This window comes from Cygnus atratus, chromosome 5, assembly GCF_013377495.2.
Source record: "Cygnus atratus isolate AKBS03 ecotype Queensland, Australia chromosome 5, CAtr_DNAZoo_HiC_assembly, whole genome shotgun sequence".
Taxonomy (NCBI): Eukaryota; Metazoa; Chordata; class Aves; order Anseriformes; family Anatidae; genus Cygnus; species Cygnus atratus.
The window spans coordinates 48,132,765-48,157,392 of NC_066366.1; the positions used below are offsets into that span (position 1 = coordinate 48,132,765).

At 38.0% G+C, this 24,628-nt stretch overlaps 1 protein-coding gene across 2 annotated transcripts in view; it reads right to left on the reverse strand.

The window, feature by feature from the left end:
• Positions 1-15,275, reverse strand: part of NRDE2 (NRDE-2, necessary for RNA interference, domain containing) — a 31,827-nt gene extending 16,552 nt beyond the window's left edge. For both annotated transcript variants that reach the window (XM_035539921.2, XM_050711145.1), the window contains exons 1-6: positions 13,000-15,275; positions 6,017-6,125; positions 3,959-4,180; positions 2,665-2,814; positions 721-1,183; positions 126-528 (exon numbers count right to left, since the gene is read on the reverse strand). In XM_035539921.2, coding sequence (XP_035395814.1) covers positions 126-528; positions 721-1,183; positions 2,665-2,814; positions 3,959-4,180; positions 6,017-6,125; positions 13,000-13,078 — 1,426 coding nt within the window. In that variant the 5' untranslated portion in view covers positions 13,079-15,275. The remainder of the gene's footprint in view (positions 1-125; positions 529-720; positions 1,184-2,664; positions 2,815-3,958; positions 4,181-6,016; positions 6,126-12,999) is intronic.
• Between the last annotated feature and the right edge of the window lie 9,353 nt (positions 15,276-24,628).

Consider the following 24,628-nt stretch of genomic DNA (forward strand, 5'->3'; position numbering starts at 1 on the left):
AGCATTCTGAAGAGAATAAAATTTTCCTATAATAGATAGGAAAGTCTGTTCTTACAGAGAACGCAGTCGACTCCTACGAAGACCTTTCTGACCATACCACAAAAGAGAGAAAGAATCTTTCTTACCTAGCATAGCTTCTTCTGTGCCTGGCAGTGGAGGATGAGACACCATGCTGCCATCCTGTACAGCTGCCAGAGTAGTCAAACATTTTCCGTAGAGCCCATTGATTTTTGAAACAGAAAAGGTACTGAACTGACTTTGACAGAACAGAAGATATTTCTTCCACAGTTCCGGGTTATTGGGATGTATGAAAATTAGCTTCTGCCATTCTTTGATCAAAGCTGGTGGTTCCCAGAACTCTGTGCAAACCTTCAACCTGGCGAGTTTCAGGTCAACATTACTTGGATTGCTTTCAATTGCCCTCTCTAAAATAGCTAGTTTCTTTTCTAAGATTAACTTCAGTGATTTTCTTCTTACTTCCTGCTCTCCCATACTTGCGTAGGGGCTAGGTCCTCTCATTAATTCATCCTTTAAACAAAGGAAAGATCATAACAACATTAGAAACAATCATCATGAGAAGAACGCTGACATTTGTGAAAAGGAATTAACAGCTCATTCTTTCCAGTAAAAGATATATAGTCCTAAACAAAGAAAACTGAAATATAATGTTTGTGTATTTATTACTTAATAACGAGCAATCAAGTCTGTCAAAAAACGTACCTGAAAAGAAACAAATTCCATCCAAGCATTAATATCTCTTGGGTTTTCTCTTACTTTCTTGTTATATTCTTCCACTTTTGTCATTAGAATGGGGTTAACATTTATCCCAGACTCCTGAAATGCCTGCTGTGTATTCACAGGCTCATGTTCTGCACCTTTGTATCCTTTTCCTTGCAGCCACACTGTAGTTGATGGATCATAAATCCCAAGAGGGTTTACCTCTGTTGTGTCAGAAGGATCACTGCTTTCCGTTTGGAAAACTGGTATAAAAGCAGCTGAGTCAGATGGAGAACTTTTATTGCAAACAGGAATCCCATCTGTGTTTAATGTCTTCACATTGTTCTTTGAGAAGTAGCGCTCAGGTCGCCTCTGCGATTGCTTCTTTTGGGATGCAGGACTGTCCCAAGTTATACATTGTTTCTTTGCATCTATGCCAAGACAGGACTCTCCTTTCCTTTTATATCTTAAAAGGAAAAATACAATTAAACATGTTCTAAAACACATGTAAGAAAGGATAATTCCTTTTTGAAAGAAAGTATGAAACTATGAAACTATGAAACAAGTACTTTAATTCAAATTGACCCAAATAGCATATGCAGAGAGCTTCAAAAGTTTAAGAACTTGGGAGCTCTTTCTTTCTTTTAGTCTTTATTTATTTTTGCAGTACCATCAGAACTTCTATCATTTTAAGCTTTCTCTAAGTTCAACAATGGCCGTCCTACTTCCAGAAGAAAAATTATTTTTTCCTCCTATCACTTTAAACCATGTAGACGTACCTGGACAAAGATCAGACAACATTATTTAATGGTATTTAGATTAGATTATTTTAAAGTGAATAATTAGACAACAGCAGTTCATCTGGTAATTTTTCTTTTGCATCCCTAAGCCTTTCTCCATCTTATATGCCAACAAGAAGGGGGAAAAAAACAGGTTCATAAAGGCCACAATAATCCTATGGACTAACAAAGAAAAATGCCATTTTAAAATATTACCAAGACTGTCATTTCAGTGGCAGATGCAGTGATGCGCAATGCTGAAATAACATTTTTCATCTCAAACAATAGCTGACAACCCAAAGTTGGCAGAAAAGCGGAATGGATTGTAACCAGGCAATTTTACTGCACAGGTATACATACTACAAAAATAAAACCCATAAATCCCTCTTCCTCCACAAATAATTACATCATACACAGTAAGCACTTTTCCTTGAAAACGTGAAGAAAAAAGTATACATGCATAATACATAAGCCCAGCGTGAGCTCCCTTGGATGGACTTCTCTGTTAATGCAGGGAAAAGCTCTGAAGGGTTAGCATAATACCAGTAACCCACTAAGGATGTTGAATATGCAATTTCACCTACAGCCATTTGAAATGTAGCAATGCATCAAACAGATACCCTTTGGTATAATGTCTGTGCGATCTAACACAGAATCCATTTGCTAAGAAAGTATTTGCACTTTTTGCAAAGATCTCAAACTACTCAAGTAAGTAAATCTCTTGACATTTCTAATATGGGAAACATAGTACCTTCATTTCCCTTTTAGACACAGAAAAATAGCAATAGAGAGATCAAAATGTCCAGTGACCCAGAGATCATCTAGAACAGAACCTGGGATTTCTGACCTTGAAACCATGCTTTTGCATCTGCCCTTTTTGCATGATGTCACCCTCAGGTGGCAGTTCTACAAGTTCACATGCCTGCGGTCTACTACATAAAGAATGTTTTAAAAAAGTACTTCATTCCCATTATTTCATGGCATCTTTTGTCTTCAATATTTCCATCCAGTACAAAGTTAAATTTTGAAATACGCTATTCAGGTATTTTCTCACCTTCTTCATAAAAATTTGAAATGTCAACCATTTCACAATCAGCCTCAATTTAATGAATCTTGAGTTAGTGATTCCATGATACCTTGCAAACCAATACAAACCAACATATTGTACCTTGCAATGTCCCCTCGATACAGGGATTTGTAGGCCCAGTTTGCAGGATCTGATTTCTTGTCTATCCTGAAGGTTTCTGCTGTGAAAGCCTGGATATCATCAAGCCAAACAAAGCGGTTGTTGGTAAGATTTGATGTTGTATCACCTAGACTGAAGAAAACGAGAAGTATATTCTAATTATTTGTGCACATATTCAGCATTTACAAACCAGGAAACATCGTGTATATATATATATAGAGAGAGAGAGAGAGAGAGAGCGCGCATATACAGGTGCTTATGAACCTGTGCTCTCAGCTCTTGCAAAATCTGACTCGGAAAAGTAGAAAATACAGGAAAAGTCGAAGATGGCCTGGAGTACACCCAGCTGTAACAATAGTTCCTCAGTGTCACCACATCCTCACTCCTTCCCCAGGAGCAGCTGCAGAACCAGAGAGGCAAAATGGCTGCTCAAGCTGACAAACATGATGAGAAACAGGGAGAGGTGACTTACACAGCCAGTTAGACTGAGCCACTTAGATTGAAAAGATCAAAAACCAAGAGACTGAGAAAAACGCATGACTATGTATGTGGTTTGCCAAAGCAGAATACTCAATGTGTTCGTAGAAACTCTTTTACTGCTCAAGGATCATGCTAGTTACTAGACACCTATTTCATGCAAAAATGACACCTCCACTAATTACACAGTACTTTAGAGCTTCTAGAATTAACAAAAAAGATCTGGTAAAACAATTTCAATTGTTCAAATACTCACCCAGATACACTATGAGTAAGAAGTATGAAGCACATGGCATATAGCAATAAATGGATGGACATGAAAGAAATACTAAATTAAGCTTTGTCTTAATATGAAGAAAAAAGGAAATGTGAACTCTGAGGAAGAAGTTATATTACAAGACAAATACAGCTGTATTATTGCACTAATTAAGAGTAATGTTTAATGCAATCACTCTCCAAGCTCTACAAGTAAAGCAAAGATCCATGACAGGAAACAAGATGCTTACAAATACACAAAATGAGCCTTTAAACACCTTTTAAAATATTTCATTACACCCATACCATGTTTTGTTCTGAAGAACAGTATTTTGCAGAATATTTTAGTCACATTTTTTCAGAAGTGATTAAACAGGTGTTTCTAATTCTAACCTTTTTCATTGTTTTGAACACAGGTTTGATCATCTAAAGCTTAGAAAAAAACCAACACACCAGGGGCAAGAATCTCATTCATAAAGTTGAAGAGACAAGTAAAAAAAAACACAACAAATTTACATTTTGCATAGTACTAATAAGTACATACTTCGCTGCTGCTTCCTTTTCGCGATTTCTGCCACTTGCTGTAGCTCTGTCCTTGACGTGCTTAGTGTCCAAGTCTGATTCGCTGCTACTGGAGTCCCCTTTGGCTTTCTTTTTTGTCTTATAGTGGTGATGCTTTTTCTTTTTCTTTTTCCTTTTCTTACTTGACTTTTTCAGATTCTCATCTGAATCACTTTCCCCTGACAGCTCTGATCTTGAAGTAGTCCTGCTTGGAAACAAGTATATATATCTATATATACTTAGATATCTGAGTAGTAGAACTGTAAAAAGATATCACTGTAAGAAAGCTCATACACATTTTACCCTTTACCCTGCCTGTCTTTCTGGACAAGAGTTAACGGCAACCCATAAAATGTAATATATAGTAGAACTGCAGTAAATAACAACTATATTTTTCTCAGCTTCTGGAATTGCTGAAAAGCAGTATTAAATTTTTAATTGTCAGACACATTCTGATGTGGGATCTATAAAAGTATCCATCTGTTATCACCACCAAATTAAAGAAAATAAATGAGCTGATAAAATTTTATAACAACTTTGCGGAGACAACTTAGGCCAAGGTAAAAAGATGGTCACCTTTCATGGTGACCTGCAAAGAAAAAAAAATTGGTACCTTTTCCTTGTTTCATTATGATTTACATAAAAAAATCAAAAAAGTATTGTAAAAATCACCTCCAGATTAGAAATTCAAATCTTACTTCTTAAGGAACAATTTTTGGTGACTACTGAATTAATGCTATCATATAATAAGATGTAATAACATCATATAAATATCATATAGTAACATGTAATAAACACTACACGTGACAGACAACTGACTTACTTAGAGATCACACTAAGAGAGGAGCAACAAGGCTCGGTGTTCTTAATGAGTCAATAAAAGGAAATGCGTTGTTTCAGAAGCAAGGCACCTCCAAGAAGAACCAGTGCCTTCATATAAAAGTATGAAGAAAAAAGAATCCATGGGAGAACCCATCAAAATGTCTTAAAAACAAACAAAAATGAAAAAAAACACAATCAGCTATCTTAACTATATTAATTAGTTTTTATTGAAATGAGAGTGTACCCCAGTAACAGGTAAGAAAGAATTTTTTGACATTCTTTTTCAAAAGTTAATTAAATATGGTGGGTTTATTAGATCACTCTATCTGAAGGGTAATTTGTAAATTCCTTAGTGACAATAAAATAAAAGGAGAATATATGTACTGATAAATAGAACAGTGATGGCATTTCATTTAAACAATATGTGTAAATGTAAACATAAGTATATGAAAGGATGTATTCAACTATGATTTTTATAATAAAGACATTCTGTCTCGCTGCCACCAACAGTCAACATAAACACTGGAGCTTGTTTCAAATTAAACATGACTAAGTTTTCAAACTTGGCAACTGCAACTGGGTTCTATTAATTATTCAGTTTTAGTTATAGTCCAGATATGTCAAGAACAGCAACCGTTCTAGTGAAGGTATTAAAATCAACCAGTTCTTCAGCAAATGTGGTGCTCAGAACACATATTTGTAAAAAGAATATAATCAGCCTCTTCAGTGATCAACACGTTCTACACTGCTGCAAAACTTGATACAGGTATTATCTCATTAAATCACATCTTCAACTGGTTTTTAAAAAGAAAAAAAAAATCCTGTACTTGACTGTGAAATGGCTGATTTAAATCGTTTTCACAGAGAAATCGCAAAGATGATGCTTAATCTTTACGTTATTTCAAGGGTCACTAAGGACATTCAAAAGCTAATGAAGAATCATCATCACTCAGCTCCATTTCCCTGCCAAAATAACAATGATTTAAATGTAGCTGTGAGAAAAAGAAAATTGGAATGTAATTATATAATTTCTCATTATTTTAAGTTAAAGGACATGGAAGCATTATTCATACTTTTATATATGACTCAGCTCAGGCCTTTATAAATAGTGAACAGTGGAATGAAAAGCAGCACTAAAAACTCCTGATTTTGGTCTCACATAACAAAAGATAAGCAAGACATATAAAAGAGGCTAAAGAGATACTGAAGTATATTCTACCTTATTAGTGGTGATTTTTCAGGGGTAGAATTTGCAACTTCTGTAGTGCGTTGATGCACTAACAGTGCATCTTCTGTAGAGAAGCTTGGGTTACTCAGCCAGTCCAGGTCTGCAGGTGAAGAGAAGTGTGAGATCAGTACAAATAAGCTTGCTGTGCTTTTCAAAGTTAGGGGTTAATCTAGTCAGCAGACAGTTAGGTTTGCAGCAAATGTCAGTAAGTCATGCGTAATAGTTGAGCACACTGGAGAACAGTCCATGAAATTTCCATTTAGCAGAACAATAGGTTTCAACTGGGTAAAATATTTAAGAGCTGGGATTTTCTTGCGACATCAATCAAAGCTTTTAAAGAGAAACTGTGTAGCAATACGTAGAAGTTCTTTCTGAAAGCAGGTAATATGTTTCATATCCTGCTATATACTTTAAAAAAACTATCTTCCCAATATTAATTTTTAACATTTAAGGATTCTAACTTAGTAAAATTGGAAAAAAGACAGGATAAATTACTTAAGAAACATAGTTAATAAATGAAATGCAACTTAACGCAAATTTAGAAAATTACAAAATGTACTTTACTTGCTGTATGGAAAATATTTTAAACACAATTTTATTGATAGGGACACCCATTACTGATAAGAATACTCAAGTGCTTTATACAAGGTCAAAACACGGCACTGGATTCTCAGTTCTCTAACCACTGAGATACCATTACCCTCGGATACAGCGTGAGAAAAGGCGAATTGATGCTCATGTTGACGCGTTAATCAGCATTTAGCATCGAGACCGCAACCATTTCAGCTATCAGATCAGGTCAGATGTTGACAGGCTGTAGAAAGTGGACTTTTTGACCTAATTTTACCGATATAAAAACTTCTCTGAAAGAATTCTAGAAATGAAATCTCTATGAAAACTGTTAAGTGTGTGAACTTTCCTAACATTAAACAGAATGTTGTTACTTAGCATAAGCACAAAATTTATCAGCAGCCTTTCTGGTGCCATTCCATGGGAGATAACAAAAGGAACAAATTTTGTCTCCCTGCCTGTTCTCCATGCTCTTCGCAACCATTTTTGCCTCAGCGTTCTTCCTGTCACATTCTTGTCTTTGTGCTTTTGACCATGCTGACCTCTAATCCTTAAATAGCATGAACTCATTGTCTGCCAAGCCATACATCTCTCCTCCTTCAAAAGTATTTCTTTCAGAAATATCTCTTCATACCAAAATTCTTTCTTCTGTCTCGTGTCTCTGTTGTCCACAAAAGGATTTAAAATGGAGCAGGCTGCAGAACAGTTTGCTAACCTAAGATAAACTCATCAAGTACATATAATCAAGCAAAGCTCCAGTTGTCACTTCCCAAGAGTTGGCCCTAGCCAGCAAAGAACAAGCACCCCTGGGCTGGGCTGCCCTCCCGGGGCCATGCAGAGCCTCCAACTCCACGCAGAGAAGAGCCTCAGGCAGCACACTGCAGAGCACTGCCGAGCATCATGCTTTCCATCACCAAAGCACAAGACAGAGTGAAAGATAAAAATTCAGCTGTCTAATCTGTATGCATACGATTGTATCCGTGTGCCCGGCAATGGAACTGCCACACCTATGGCAAATGCTACCACACTTCATTGCAAATCCACACCAAAATCCTTTTTTTTTTTTTCCTCCTCCAGGGAAATACTTAAAATACATTAACACAAAGTTACAATCAAGACCTTAAAACCATTATTACTTATTTAAAACATGATAAAAACCTATTACTTAATTCAATTGAGTTTAAATTAATCCACTGTGGCAGAAGCCACATCTTAAATATGTGTGTCTGATTCTAAACCTATAAATCTGCCACAAATCATTCAACTAAAACTTTTGGTGAGCTTAAAGGGGAAAGATTTATGCTGGCTAATATCCAAGCAACATGTGACTTGCCTATCAAAATAATTATTCCCCCTGCTGGGGAATACAGCGTTGTGCAATAACAAGTTCGCATTTCAATCCTGCAAGAGATGTATTAAGAAACAACCAAGAATCAGAATTACTTCTTAGAAGGATTTTATTCAGCATTTTTCATGAAATCCCAAAATGTTTCTCAGGGATAATTCTGTAACCATACCATATGCGAAACACACAAGACTTATGTAACTTCCTACACCTGATAACTGCATAACCAAATTGAGTTAACTCAATAAATGTCACATGCTAGGGTACTGCCTTATGCCTGAGATTCCTGAAGTATATTTATTAAATATGATGCTGATTTAAAAATGGGTATCTTCCATATATTCAATTATTTCTGCTCATTTTTGTTTTGAAGAAGCGATGTAAAGGAATGCAGGAACAAACCGTAACCCTACCACATCTTTCCACTGGTCACGCTCTGTCTTCCTTATACACAGACAAATTCAGAGATTAATCAGTCCCGAGCACTCCTCTTTTAGGTAAACACAACCAATTTGTGCATAAGGTTTTTTATTCATTTACAGAAATAAAGGAGAAATTCAATGCCCTTAAAAAAAATCCATCTTTGTTTTGATTTGCATAGTATCACCCAGAAGCCTTTGAGCTTCTTCTTGATAAATTACTGTTTCACTTTGCAATGTGTAATAAGTCATTTACTAGCGTTATTTATTTTGGCAGAAATTAATTTATTGTAAGGTAGTGCTGTATTGATTTGAATGAAGAACTATGCTTCAAAACCACTTGAAATATATTAATACCAATACTCATGACATTTCTTAATAACACACTGGCTTAAGCTTTTCAGAAAGAAAAGAATTAAGCTAAGACAGAATGGTTAAATAAATTGTTTTAAGCATACAGAGTTGTTGGTGATGAAATTCAGATTTCAAGACTTACGAGATCCAGACCATTAGTCTAAGTCTAAGACATGTTTAAGATCTTGACCTAACATCTTCTAACATGCTGTACATCTCAAAATAGGCTTTTCGTCAATTTCGAGAGCATAGTATCTGGTCCTCCAAAGATTAACGCAGATAATGCATTTTACAATATTACTTGACCATGTAAACACTTTAGATACAGAGCAGCCCAAAATAGGAAAAAAATGTCTGCATACAACAAGTATGCTAAATTTTATAACCTCGAGCATTAAGGCACTACGTTCCAAGCAATTCCCAAATGGAGATATGGATCTTTAGCAGGACTAGGAGCTTCGGTCTTAAAAACTGAAAAATAAAAACCCACTGATACATTACTTCTTAAAATGGCATTATTGATTACATTGACAAAATGAACAGAGAAAAAATTAAACAAAGAAAGTAGTAAAGCTTCAGCTGCTTTAGAAGACACAGTAGAAGCAGGGGCTGATCAAGCATACAAATTTCCTTCAGGCACAAAACACGCTTGGAGTCTACAAGTCAGTTTAAACAGAGCTTGTACCTGATTTGGCAGAAGAGTGGAAAGCAGTTATCTTTATATTTCTCCGCTTAAAAGGCTGTTCTAAGACAGGAACCACATTTTTAAATAAAGAGGGAGTTCGCAAAATTTTCACTTTCCTCCCTCGAAGTCAATAAATTAATCTTGTAGCTTACAAAAGAACGAAGCCTGTGTTTCTGAGCTGTCCCCTAAGTCCCTTACACTCTCCCCCACTGCCGCAGCTTCAGGAACTATCGGGGTTCTCCAGACCCTTCTGCTTTCCCACATCCCCTCACTATCAGCTGGCAAGAGGCAGCCTGTGCTGTATCAGTGTGATCTCTGAAGATGTGTATTAGTTGGCTAACATGCATATGCTCAGTGCCAAGTAGTTCAATTCATGTTACAGCCTCTCTCTCAACAGTGCCACTTGCCTAGATTTATGTTTTCTAAGCAAGTGCAGATTTTCACAGACCCCTATTTTTGTGACTTTTCTCTCCCTTCCACAATGAATTTTATTGAAAGGGTTAAAACTCCTGAGGGGGAAGAGAGATATTGAGGAAGCAGGCTGGCAGATAGGTGCACAGCAAGCATGTACGAGAATGATTTCCATAGGAAATCTGCATTAAATATAGCAAAATAACATTTATTATCACCATTAACTTTTATTAACAAACTTCTAAGATGTTATTTTGACTTAACTTTACCTGCAAGTATCTGTTATTCCCCCACAGATGTGAAGTCCCTCACTAAACCTGGTACAGCATGCTTATAGCAGTAAGCACAAGCAGAGTAACATTTATTTTTAATAGGTCAAATTATTGTTTTAGTGCCTCACAGGAAATCTCACCTTGAGAACTGGAGTCATAAACATTAATCCCCTGACGGCCTAAGCTTGGTTCTACCTGAACAGATGAGATCAAATTGTGTTTTTAAAATACTGAAGAATCACATTGCAAGAACAAACCCCCCTTGCACAGTCAATATGCCTCTGTAGACACACCAGTGCAATGTTTAGAATTCTCCAACTACAGTGTTTTCTGAACAATTCAATCAAACTGACCTGATACTCTGGAAAGAACTGAACAAATTTTTCCATTACGCAACATGCAAGTCCAAACCTCCTTGTAAATCTCCAGTTAATCAGTTAGGTGGATACAAATATTTCAAACTTTAAAATTCTACCACTTCGTTCTTTTTTTTTTTGTCAGACATCTAAAAAGTTTAGTATTTTCACAGATCAGATCTACGTTCTTACAGAAAAGAAAATAAAAGACAATTTTTTGGTGATAATACGCATGCACTTACTATTCTTCTATTCCACCATCTATATTCATGAGTACAAGAGTAGAAGTAAACCAATGGCACTTTTTCAAACCTTCCCAAGTTACATATATATATTTATATGCATTATATATATATATATATATATAAAATATATATAGTATATATATATAGTGCATGTCTAAGGGGCATTTTTAAGAGTTTTATGAAGACCTTCAGTTGCCTTTCCAAATGCTGAAAACGTGCTTTCAGCAAAAATCACTGTATCATAGTAACTACAGAATACTTTAGATTGTAAACAATGCAGTGCATAATGCTTACTACTGTCAGGGGGTTAATTATTACCACTGCTGTATTCAGTATGGCTACTGATAAATTTGTAGTCTATCTTTTACCAAAAAGTAATTAAACCTGATAATATAAGTGTAAGAAACCATATACAAAATTACTTTGCGCTCTAGAGATGGCTGCAGCTCAGCATTCTAGCAGGATAGGATGAGTGTACAGCAATACTTCTGTTTCAGACAGCACATATATTTATAAATGATTTATGAAAGTTTGTAAAAATATCAGACAGAGGTCAGAAGAATGAAATATGATGACAGTGTTTACATTACCACCTAATTTCTTATGATGAAACTATAAAGCTGTCCTGAATGACTGCTAAAGACACCCCAGTTTTGCATATCATGTTAAAAAACACATATTCGGTGATCTCTGTATCACGATGGACTTTGGCTTCATCTCAGCTCTGAGGAAAGAGAGTCATCTAACAGACAGATACCAAAGCTGCCCGTCAAGTTCTCAAGTTCTCACAAGCTGAACGTGTGAAATTTGATATATGCCACCATTAACGTGGTTCTGAGTTAATACTTAATTTTTATAACTCATACTGAAATGCGATAGTTAAAGTACAAAATTGCGTAAAACATAGAGTGAACAAAAGATGGTCCTTAAAGTTTTGTCAATAATTCTGATACAAAAAGCTTCTAGTAGACTATAACATATCTCATAAACAATGCTAAAACCAAAACGTAGATCTGAAAGTACGTCTTAACATCTTTTTCTGTGTAACTTGATCTTCCAGACAGGTGGTCTGCGGTGACACAGACTGCATAACAAACCTGAAGGCTCTATTCCCAGGGTTTTAAAATGTAAGCAAAGGCCTCACTACTAGAGCAATATTACTGTACATCTGCTTGGCACAGCAGCTCCTCTCTTCCTAGAAGCTATAATTTGGGATATTATTATGCCCACTGTTCCCTGCACCAAGTGCCGTTACCAGAAAGGCTCCCCAACATGGCTGAAGCACCTCTGTACTGGCAGGCTGAGTATCAACAGGTGCAATGCCATCAGGGCAAAATGCAGAACTTGCTAGGAGGTGGGAAGAATATACCCCAGCATTTATTCCTAAAAGCTCCTAAAACTCACCATAATGACTGGACCAAACATACAAGAAATTCACGCCAGGAATTATCTTAGAGTTTTCTCTTGCTGTGGTGTCTAGAGGACAGGCAAGGGCAGTGGAAGATAGCAAACAAAAAGCATAGTTCAAAACACCTCCCAGTAGAACTAATGCATGTTGTGACTGACTGCATACTTCATAGAGTTTCCCAATACACCACTTAGCGTTCTTTGCTCATTTAATAAAAGTATAACTCATTAGACAGCAACCATGGCAGTCAAACGATCAAGCTGAATCATATTTTCAGTCATAAAGTTCCCAAAACGACCCTTTTTAACTAAAACTTAACTTAATAAGGAAACTGAGGAAACAGTATTCTTTTTTAAATTCTCTAAGGCTAGTGGGGGGGGGGGAAACAAACTCATTTGCTGCATGAAATAAACCCCACCTTCTCCACCACACCCGCGGCCGTGCACACCCTTCCCCAGGACGAGCGTTTCCCCTGCCACGCCTCCAGCAGACAACTGGAAACAAACCTGCGCGCACCCCGCCCACACCTCAGAGATCCCCACTTCAGGTTCTCTCCAAATTTACACCGCAAAAGGGAACTTTGTTCACCAGTACGATAATTTTATTCAAAGCGGCAGCGCGTGCTAAGCTTTCTCTCAGTCTCCCCTCGGACCGCGCAGCCCCACGCAGCGGAGGGAGGAGCCGGCGGCGAGGGCACCCCGCCCCGTGCAGCAGAGCGCCCAGAGGCGGGCCTGGCAGGCAGCGCGCCTCCTCTGCCGAGCTCCCGGCTCCCCGGGGACCCCACACGCAACCCGGTCCCGCCGCGGTGCCGCTCACGGCCGGGGCAGGAAGCTCCGTGCGGCGGCCACTGGAAGCGGAAGGGCTTCACCGCGGAGCGCTGCCGGGAGGAAGGGTTCCCGAGGGTTTTACCTTTCCTGGAGCCCTCGCTGCTGCCGGCTGGGGTCTCCCCGGGCTCGGCGGCACCGGCAAAGGCCGGGAACAGCGCCATAGCCCCGCTCACCGCCCGCGCTGCCTGCCAGAGCTACCCCGCGGAGCGAAGGGGCAAGATGGCGCCGCGGCGCCGGGCCTGCTGGGAGATGTAGTTCGCCTGCCCCGGCTCCCAAAATGGCGGCCGGCCCTCGGTGGGTGCTGAGCGAGGAAGGTGCCTGTGCTGGGGGCATCGTATATTCTCCGGGCCTCCGCTGACGGGACTGAAGGAGGGGATTACTGTTCAGCCCGCGGGGAAAAGATGGAGATGGGGTTTCCATAGGCAGAAGCAGCCTTTTCTTCCTTGCCACCCTGTTTTTCCCTCATGCACCACACTGGGAGTGAAGCCCCAACTGAAGGTCCGTCTGGCCAGAGAGCCTGCCTCAAATGGCAGTAGCGCAGGCTTAAGGAAGAAATAAACTCCTGCAATCAGCAATTTTTAAGTCCCCTGACCAGTGGGGACACCATTCACATTTAATAGAATCATCGAATATGTCCTCCGTAAAGGAACTGGGAAAATAATGAACAGTCTTATGGTTTTGACTACTTGGGCAGAATGTTACACTTGAGTTACATATTGTATAAAATAGTACTTCTTTTTTTTTTTTTCCTTAAGCTTAATTCTTGCATTGTAAGGAAAACAAACAAACAACAACAACAAAAAAAAACCTTCACGGTCTTATACACCATTATGATAACTCACTTCAGTTTTCATACTTCAGTCATCTGAGGAAACAAGCTTGCTTTTTTTCTTTGCATACCAAAACCATTCCACAATGCCCTTGTTGAATTTTTCTGGTTTTTCTACCTTATACAATAGTACCACTGCATGACCAGAATTTCATGTAGTAATCAAGTGTACAAACGATGTACACTTGTACATCATAGTTTGTACACATTGTAGTGTACAAACAATGCAAGTATTGTATTACTTGAAATTATAATGACTGGTTTGGTTTTGGCTCCTTTCCCAATGCCTTATACCAATTCTGTTTCTCTTTTTGACTCTTCTGAGCTGCAGTGTCTTTTAAGAGCCTATTCCTGAGTGGCAAAAGATTCTCCCTTACCATATGTATTGCTATTAGGATTAGTTTCCTACAAACACTAGACACAAGCACTTTGCATTAACTAAGTTATTTATTTTTCTGTCATTTTATAATTTATTTGTGCAATACTTAAGCAACCTTCCTCAGTCAGCTTTCCAGCTGATTATCCTGAATACTTTGTGCCACCTGCAGACTTCGTCAACTCTACATTCACTGCCTTTTGCAGCCTTTTTGTAACATTGAACTGTCAGATCCCACAGAATTCTCTGAGTGACTTCTTCCTTTGGAAAACTAGAAAACTCTTTCTTAATCATTGTTTCCTACCCTTAATTTATTTTTAATCTGTAAAGTATTATTCATTTGCTAACAACAGAAGAGAAGAATGTGAGACAGAGGGAGAAGAGGATTCAGAACAAAATAGTAGTCATCATCACTGATAGTCTGGAAGTCATCAAACGTGCGTGGTTAAGAAGAGCAGGGCCTGACTGCCAACTTGGAAAGAACTGACTTTAAAATTTATGTTCACATAATGATGTTTAGCAATGCTTTTGTTCAAGTGTGTTAACATCTGTCACGTTTTGAAGTAAAACATTAGAATGTGTAAATGCAGTGAGTAATATATAGAAACATATATCTGCCTAAAACCGATGCAGAAGATAGAAGGAAAAATCTAAAATAATCACATTACCAATTTGTGACTAAACTCTGAAGAGACAATTTCAAAAAGAATTATCTTGTCATGTGCAATTTCTAGCCTTTTTCCTGAGAAAAGAAAGCCTATGTAATTATGCTACTTGAACAAGCATTTGTCCTTCCGTCTGCCTGGCACAATTTTTCCAGGTAGTTTTAGAACTCATGACCAATTTCAACCAAATTTAACACGATGTTACAGATTATTACGTTACTGCAAATTGCATGACAACAGGTGGCAATCTAGAGCAGGGTTTTCAATGGTAGGAAAACTCCAATGTGCACAGAGTTCTTAATGCGAGTCTAAACTACTGGGAAAGTTCAGTCAGAACTCTCCTGGTCATGGAAATATTTGTTAAAATCTTATTTGGGTAGGTAATAAAATATGTAAAAATTCACTCTGTAAACTTCAGTACTAAGAAAACTACCACTTTTCTATAGAAAATTGATTACTTACCTGTTTTCTTAAGGACCAGACTCAAAGCCCATTCAAGATACTGATATTCTAGATGCCAAATAAACTAAACCAATTTCATAATAAAAGCATTCAGTTTATTTGCCGAAATGTTGTTATTCATATTGTCTCTCAGATGTTCATAATGATTGTAATTTATAACTTCTCAGCAAAGCAAATACAGAAAGAGATTTATTTTTTTTTCTTTGAGTAAATTAAATGCCCAGAGAATAAAAATCCTAAATACAAATTTATGAACTGATTCCCTAGAAATTAGCCATAATTACGGATAAAGAGAGGGATAAATTAACTACGGGTGTTGTTATTATACATATATTTCTATGACATCAAAAATCAAAGACTCATTTAACACTGCTACAAACATATTTAACACTACCACATAAATGTGGGCAACATTTCCCATTATCACAAGTGGAAATTAAACTTGTGTGAACTTTGCTTTTAGATTATCCTATTTATTTATATATGTAGTTCCTATTTACTATTGGTAACAATTGGTTTTGTAGTAAAATCTTTTATCTTGACATTTCCTTGACCTACTGAGTAAGCAATGTCAATCTTGATAAAATGCAGTCTTTTTCAGCATTTAACAAGTTTTTGCAGCTTTTGTCTTAAAAACCCTGCAAAAATGCATTTCAATAGCATTATACAAATACCCTACTAAGTTGTTATAGGCAAAAAGTACAATTATAAATACATTAATGAAAATGTTGTTTTCCTCAACTAAGTTGAGCCAAGTCTTTTCTTAGGATTTTGTGGAGAAACCAACCAAAACACCTCTTGATATTGAACACCTAAAATAAAAAGTTACTTGAGCCACTCAGGATTGTTATTTCAGTTCTATCCCAGTAACAGCAGATCAGCAAACTTTTTACAACATGGACAAAAACACAGCAGCTGTCCTCAACAAGAGTTCCTTGTTAATAATAACTAACCAGAGGAATTAGTAAGTTCCTCTTTGTATTTTCAGTCTGCTTTTTACATTGTGCCCACCTATTTAACATATTGAAGTGTGGTATAGTTAATGCTTTTATTAATAATACTTTTTAAGGATTTTTATTATAATTATTTGAAAAGCCTTATGGTGGGTAATGTACTGAGATGCCAAAGAGATGTAACAGTTTTCAGTAGATTTGGATTTTGAGTTCTTTTGTATATTTTGACAAAAATCGTAACATTTAAGGGAAAGACCTCTCATAATCTCCATAATATTTTCATTATTCCATTAAGATTGTAATAGATATTTGTGAATCCGACTTCTGGGAAATGGGTGCCATGCGAAGCAGTAATTCAGGGCCTGGAAGGCCACAGCAGGCCAGTTTGGTTCTTGGCTTCACATATTCACAGTTTGCTCCGTCACACTCTCCACACTCTATAGTCCGTGACATCATTTCTCTTACATCTTTCATATTTTCTGTTGCTTTCTCTACACTTTCTGCTTCCTCTATAGTAAACCCTGTGGTTAGTTCTTCCTTCCACCCTGATGACTGAGGAATCCCTGTAAGGATTAGGTTAATCTCTCTAGACAACAGACAGAGACCGTTCTCTTTACAGAGGTGGGTTTGTTCCCATATGTAAAAACTTACAGAACAAGCCTTAGAGTACAGCACTATAAACAGTGTAATTTAAACCACACCCAGTGGGTGTCTTGAATAAAGGCATTAGAAATAAAGCCAACCATTTGGAATAAAGGCCACACTGCACTGATTTAAAGAAATAAACATCCCTAAAATACTGTAAAATTTTCTAAGACTGTAAAAGCAGAGGTCAAATTAGGGAGGACATAAAATGAATTCTGACCAGAGTGAGAGGGATAATTGGATTTATTTACATGCACTCTCTTCACCTTCCCTGAATGACTCCTGCATTGATAGACTAGCAGCTTCCAGCTCTGTGCTCCAGCAGCCTTCCCAAACCTCATTTACACAGCACTGAGTTCTGCTAGCATCATTTGATCATGCACTTCTATCATTGTAAGGATGCTCATGCAGTTTACTCCAGTAAGAAAATGCCTGTTTTTAATGACACTTTACAATTTTCCAACAGTGAGCAAAACAGGGCGAATGTAAAACAAGGGTGTTTTAATTGTATCTCCCTGCAGGGAGACCTATGGAACACAGTGAGGTTTCTAATAACACAAGTTCCTTTTCTGATGGTGTGCCAAGTTTCCAGCCTTCCTCTACATTTTCCCAATCTCTTCTCAGGTTTCTTTCACCGAGAAATCCTTTTGTCTATGTCAACACTACTTAGATGTATTGAGATCCACTGCGTATTTTTACCAAGGGCTGATTTTTTATTGAGACCCACCCAGCATGCAGGAATGCGACAGCTCCCATTTCAGCTTTGCCAGGTGCTGTGCACGGCCGCCAGGCTATGACCCCAGCACCATCCTGAGGCGGGTCTTGCCAGGAGAACAAGATGGAAAAGATCACCTCCTGCAGGAGCATCACGTGTTTGGGACTTGAATGATGTCCTGATAAGGTCCCCACAGCTATTTTATTTCTTCAGGAAGCGCATTCTGTCTGCCCTTCTCTCTGGGTGCTGTGTGGGCTGGGAGCTACGGGGGCCCCCTGGGGTGCAGGGCAGGGTCTGGCAGCCAGGGCCTGTCCCACTGCCCCAGTCAGGAGCAGGGCAGCTGGGGGCTCTGGGACAGCCCCAGCCCTGGGAACGAGACATCTCCCTGGGGACAGGATGGGCTGAGGCCAGGCTGGGATGTGGGCCTGCGGGTGGGCCTGGCTCAGCCGTGTCCATGGCCAGGCAGGGCTGGGCTGTGGGGAGATGGAGCTTGGCCCTGCTGGGGCCTTGCTGAGGCAGGGGCTGCCAGCCCTGGAGTGATGTGGGGTCCTGGGACAGGGGCTGGTGGGAGAGCCCCACTGGGGATAAGCAGGGGTAGTGTGGCCTGTTGGTGCCCTCAGGCCCCTGACACCTTCACCCCACCCCATTCCTCTTCAAAGCTGCTGTCATACTTCCCACCTTCTTGCTGCCTCTCCTGGCTGCTCACGTGAAGGGGGAGAGGAGTGGACTTCCATGAGCTTGGATGCAGCCTGGCAGCATCCAGCTCTCCTCCCCACCCATTTCTTTCCCGGGTAACCCAACTCCTGCCGTGAGCATCCTGCAGCTCTCACATCTCACACTGGGTTTTAATGATCACAGCTCCAGAGTACATCTTCTAGGAAGTAATTCTTCTTAAATGTTTTGATATTATTCTTCCAGTCCCCAAAATTGACACATCAAAACTGAATGTAGTTTGATGCAAAGGCATAATAATTTTACATCTTTCAAAAACACTTTTACTGTATTTTTAAAAGGAAAAGAGCTGACTCATGTTTAGCAACAGATTCCAATTACTAACTTCCTCTTCAGATTTTAATTATATAGTGTGTTATATGTGCAGTTAGTATCCTAGATGAGAATACTTTATAATACTGTTATTAAATTTGATGTATCATATTTTAACCACAAAATACCTATTTCGCAGGTCAGTATGTATATGCTTTTTAGAGTCTTTTATACACAGATTTTAAAAATCATGCTACTGCTCATTAAAAATATACAATTCTACCTCCTTTTCCTCTTACAATGAATTCAATAATACATGAATAAAATCTTAGCAGTTTACATTATTAATAAAGCAGGGATATAAAACTACATGGAAATGGTGCAAACATTTTTCCTTCAACAGAGAAAATTAAATAGAAAATAGGCATATATAAGTTGATCTTATTCATACACACATTATTGCTAATATTTATACAAAGGCTGTCAGGCCATCTTTCTAATGCTTTATTTTAACAAATCTAGTGATTTATATATTTACTGTTCCAGATTTTTCTATCTGTAAAATCTTCAGTTATGATAAGCATTGTTATCAGATACTTGCTTGGGTAGATCAGCTTTAAAAGGTACGTTTGTGATAATTGGTTCAGTGCAGCAATACATTCTGATTCTACTCTTAAAAACCCTAAATGAGGCTTTTGCACTTGATTATTCAAATTGCAAAGCTGTGCTGGCATTGAGCTCTGAACTAATGCCATGGTCAGACTGACCCTGTATGCATATATGAAACATGTATACAGTGTTACATCATAGAAAACAGAAATAGCAACCAAATTAAGCGGAAAAACTTTTCTTTCAAAGCCATACTCTAAAAAGGCCAATTAGGTTTTTAGGCATAAATGTCAGACTTGTCAAGTTGTAAGTGCACATATGCATATGTGAATATAAATCTATATTTCTAAATAGATTACAAAACATTAGGATCTTGATATCATTCCCTCTACATTTACTGAGAATTTTGTTGTGAACAAAACTATGCCCAGAAGAAGGAGGTATTTTGCAAACATAAGCAGAGAATTCTGCTCATGAGCATTTTATACAAGCTTTCTCAAGGCAAAGACTGGAGAACTAGGTTCAATTCTTCCTAAAGAGTCAAAGAAATGCAGTTTTATCCAGTTTCCTTTTGTAGAGAAACAGAGGTAAGGAGTTTGATTCCTGAAAAAAAATCCATTGGGAGTGGTTGGGTATTTTTCTACATTGTACCCTGGAGGCCCACTATCCTTCTTTCTAAGACAACAGAGGTATAGATCTTCCTGTAAGAAAAATGCATTTCACATACTTCTTTTATTCTCAAATCAAAACAAGTAAGTGTCACATGCCATGCAGACAGAAAACATCCAACTTATTGCAGCATTTTAAGGTGGCTTTGTGGCTTTCACAGATGAAGCTTCCAGTTATTGAAATGGTTTGGTTGGTTGGTTAGGTTGGTTTTTTTTTTTTTTTGTCGTTGTTTGTTTCTTTTTGGTGTCTTAGAATCTTAGGATCAGATTTTTTAATTTGAGGGAGTGGTAATATCCCTGATGGACTATTCAAAATGCAGCCTACGAAACAATTAGCATGCTTAAATAATCAATATTTTAAAAATAAAGAAGCTACACTGTCTACATGAAGGGATTTCCATGTTCTCTTACCCATTCCTGCAGAAGCAGTTTGCAATTCTCTTAGATTACTCATGGGTTTCATGATTTCTCAGGTAAATCCCTTGCTAATTTATCATTAGCCTGTCCCCCAAACAAAATTGATCTGGCCATTTACCCCTGGTCTCTAACCTTTTGTGAACATATGTGTGGAAGGCATCATCTAAATCACTGAGTTCAACCCCTGCAGAAATCCCTACCATTTAAGTCTGTTCTTGGATTCCACCTTGAAATTTGAGCTTTTTCTACCCACAACTCCTGTTGCAAGACCATTCCAGAACCTTGACTTTCTGATGCTTAGACACACCCTGATTTCCTCCTTAGTCTCATTCATGCTCTGTTTATATTCATCTGCTTCTGGGCCAGCATTGTGCTGTGACTTAAAATAACTCTTCCTTCACCAGGGTGCTAACCTGGGTGTAATTTATGCACAGACAGTAATCATATGCCACTCAGCCTTTCTTCCTTTAAGCATTTTTTAAATCTATCTTCGTAAGATTGGTTGTTCAGTCCCCTTTTTGCACACCATGACCAATTACTACACTTGGGCATTTCAAACCTATCACTTCCTCTGGATGAATCCCCTATTATACCAGAAAATCTTGTCATTAATCCTTAAGGACATGGCCTTGTATTTTATATTAAACTTAATTTTACTTCTATTATTCCAGCCTGCTAGGTCACCTGTTTTCTAGGAATGGCATTCTTGATACAGCTCTTTTTGAGCAAGGCCTCTCAGTTTTTGTCATCAGCAAGTTTAATTAGCACATTCTTATTTTTGTGCCACTGCCTTTATTAAATAAGATTGAGCTAAATGCTGGTATAAAGATCCCCGCTTGAAATTTCTCTCTGGTTTCACAGTGCCCTTTTCAGCACAGAGCTATTGTCATCCCTCTTTTAGCAGTTCTTTATCTAAGTTACATTTCTTGTGCTATTTCCTATTTCAGCTAAGAACTTAACAAGTACTGCATTTTCAAGGGCTTTACTGAGAAGGAAATCAATTGGATCTATGAGGTTTCTGTTCATAAAAATTCTGCTGTTATTAAAGTACACTCCTGATCTACCTTTAGTAAACTTGGACTACATCTTATCCTGTCTTCCCTTTATATCCATATTGTTCACTTTTTCAAATTTTATTTTAAGGCCCTGTGCGTTATTGTAGACTAACAAAATAACTGCAAATACATCAAATGTATCAAGGAAAGTGAAGCCTGCTATATAGCACCACCACATTGCAACAGATGGATTGAAATTTCTGCCACAAGCCATAAAATTTCAAGCACAGGTTCTTTCATTAGTCAGTGATACTTCCCCAGCTGAGCAAATTCAACTCTCGTAGCTTAGTTTCTATCTCACGGTTCTTTTCATTTGTGTCTATGCTTATCTAAAAGCAAACTTATCTTTGACCTTACTTTCTACATCTTTGTACCTCCTGAAAACTGCAAAATGTACTCTTTAGGTTGGGGAATGTAGCTAGACTATATGTAACCTCAGTGCTTTGGGGATCTCCCTTCTTCTTGTGCTAGTTATCATGTGCTATCTGCATTGCTAAGTAGTCCTTTGGTTTTTGCTTTACTCTTTGGAAAGATCTAGCCTTGGGTTAGGTTTGGCGAATCCTTTATTCCTGTACCTCCAAGCCTCCCAGTCATATGTTTTTTACATTCATTCATTTCCCTTCTCCACCCCATATAGACCCTTCCCTTGTTTTTACCCTCACTGCTGAGGTGGTTGCTCCTCCAGCCTCCATACATGGAATGTAAATTCCAGACGGTTTTTGCATCTCTGAGTTAGATAAATTCCAGATCTCTGTCATATTTAAGCCACTGATTTATTCAGTCCATACAAATACCTCTACAAATTACCAAAAATTGTTGTTCTGGTTTTAAAAAAGCCCTCAAAAACTTTAATCATTGAAACAGCTTTGTTTATTCTTCCATTCTATTTGGACTTTTCAAGCAGGCGGAGATGGAGAGGAGACTGCTCTGTTTTTACTTCAAATGCAATCAGCTCTCTCTGCACCATTACTACCTACCTAAAATTAGTCTGAAATAGCACCAGTTTGTGCACAGTAAAAAAAAATGATTGGTTGCCATTTAAACATCTGGTCTGTACTGGTGTTAGTACTGCATGTTTTCTATTGTACATTTTCATTTTTGTATCTCTTTCAACCTCATCATAAATATCCCTCATCCCCATGTTTCACCAGCCACTGAACTGTGATATTTGCAGGAGATTTTCCATTCCCCAGTTTCCATTTGTGCTGCAAAATCCAATTAATTTACCTGCCAGCAAGACTGCAAACTTTTCTCCAGACTTTTCTAGAAAACTTCAATTTCTAAATAATTTCACATAGGTGTCCATTATTGGTATTGAGAAGTTTTATCACCAGACAATATGTATAATGCTTGAGTTGTATGCAACACCATCTCTCTGACAGAATGCTGACTGCTGTCACTAGAAAATCAATACGACCAGAATTGAAACTGGTTGATATACACACAGTAAAAACAATCTACAATGTAATGAACTGAAATCCTGCTGTCCTGAACTATTACCGTGCTCTTTCAGCACACTGAGGATTATTATGCCTACAAAAACAGCAGCTTAAGATACCTACATTATGGATATCATCGCTAAGTCACAATAATATATTAACTGGGACTAATCAACTATATATTTATTAAAATGAAAAACTCTATTTTATAAGCAGTGAAAGTCTTTTTTTACAAACTGCAATTATTCTACTGAAGTGTTGTTACTTTTGACCTGAAAAACAGCAATGTGCTGCACAACCTTGAGAAGAGAATGCATAGGGAAGTACGCCCAGTAAGCACTATAACAGCATTAGGAAATTTAATTTTCATATAGAGAAGAAAGGACATTAATTTTATTTTTATGGTCCTCCTTCAAAGGTACAACCATGCTTCTTCCATACAATTCTTTTTCACCTTACCTGTCCTTCAGTGTTTTTCTACACCCATTAAATTACATAAAAGCAGCTCTTTTGGCTTAGAAGGCTAGGAAAAAAAAACAAAACACACACACAAAAACAAACAGCTGTACATGCATCAAATGTACTAAGAGAAGTAATGGTGATGGTAATTCAAGCCTAGTTCTTAGGGCAATAAAATAACCTAGGACAGAATAATATGAATATGCATGTATCTTCATCAGGGTATGAGTGGAAATGTATGTCTATACAATTTTGTATTTGATAGCTTATTTTATACACACATACATGAGTACAGCAGCTTGAATTTTGCAGATTTCCAAGAAAATTAATGATGTCACAAATCTACTACTCAGTCTGTACCGCAAACATGTATGTACGCAACTTCATTGTAATGTTTGCCACAGTCTTCTTCCCTACATGAGCAGGAGACTGGAGCAGCTTCTGAAGCTGCTTCCAATCTGACTTGTGCTACAATCCGGTATGTATTCTCTCTCCCTCCAGAATTTTCTCTCTCACACACTATTTCATATCCAAACATGCACGAAAATGGAAGATAATCCTTTGTCAAATAGCCTGCAGTATAAATCTGTCTCCCATATATACATATGTCCTTTTTGGTACACAAACTCAGGATGACCATCACCATACATGACCAGTTGCTTACAGATGCCCAGTCACATGGCTTCTCTTTCTTTTTCCACTCACTCAGCATTGTACGATGCTCATTTACCTCACTTTCCATCCCACATATTCTCCTCCCCCTCAATAAATGTTACTTTCTTTTTTTCGTCCCCTTGGATTCATCATCACTTTCTCTCAGCTCATCTATTTTGTTCAAAGCTGCTGGGCTTCCGTGAAGCCTGAGCCTATATTCACAAGTGCACCCATTATCTGAAATACTCTTTACCCTTCTGGCCATAAGTAAGTCCTTTTTCGTCAGAGGACTTCTCACCTATTTTTATGACTTCACTTTTGGCAGCATATGAAATCCACCCCCAGAAATACAAGGTTGGACTTATCACTGGGATGGAACTAAGGGATTACTAAGACAAAGGAAACCACCACTTGAGCAGTACAGGCTAGACCTTGCAAAAGAAGCATTACGTGTACATCAGATGGGTGAGGGAATGTGATAAATACACGGAATGTGAAAGGGTATCTTCTTCTTCATTTGTATCCGTCTATCAGTCTGGCTGTGTTTACTCTGCTTCTCAGATACTGTGTGCCTCTCTGCAAAAGGAGCAAGGTGGGAGACGTTCGAATTGGCCTTGAGAGATAAGACCTCTCTAAATATCTAATCATTCCTGAGAGGTCAAGCAATGGAAACTTAAAGCCCATAGCCAACAAAGAAGTGTAGCAGAGCTTGTAATGAGTGACTCCATGAATGAAGAAGCCAGATGATTGATGTCTATACTAGTGTTGTTTGCTTAAAAAT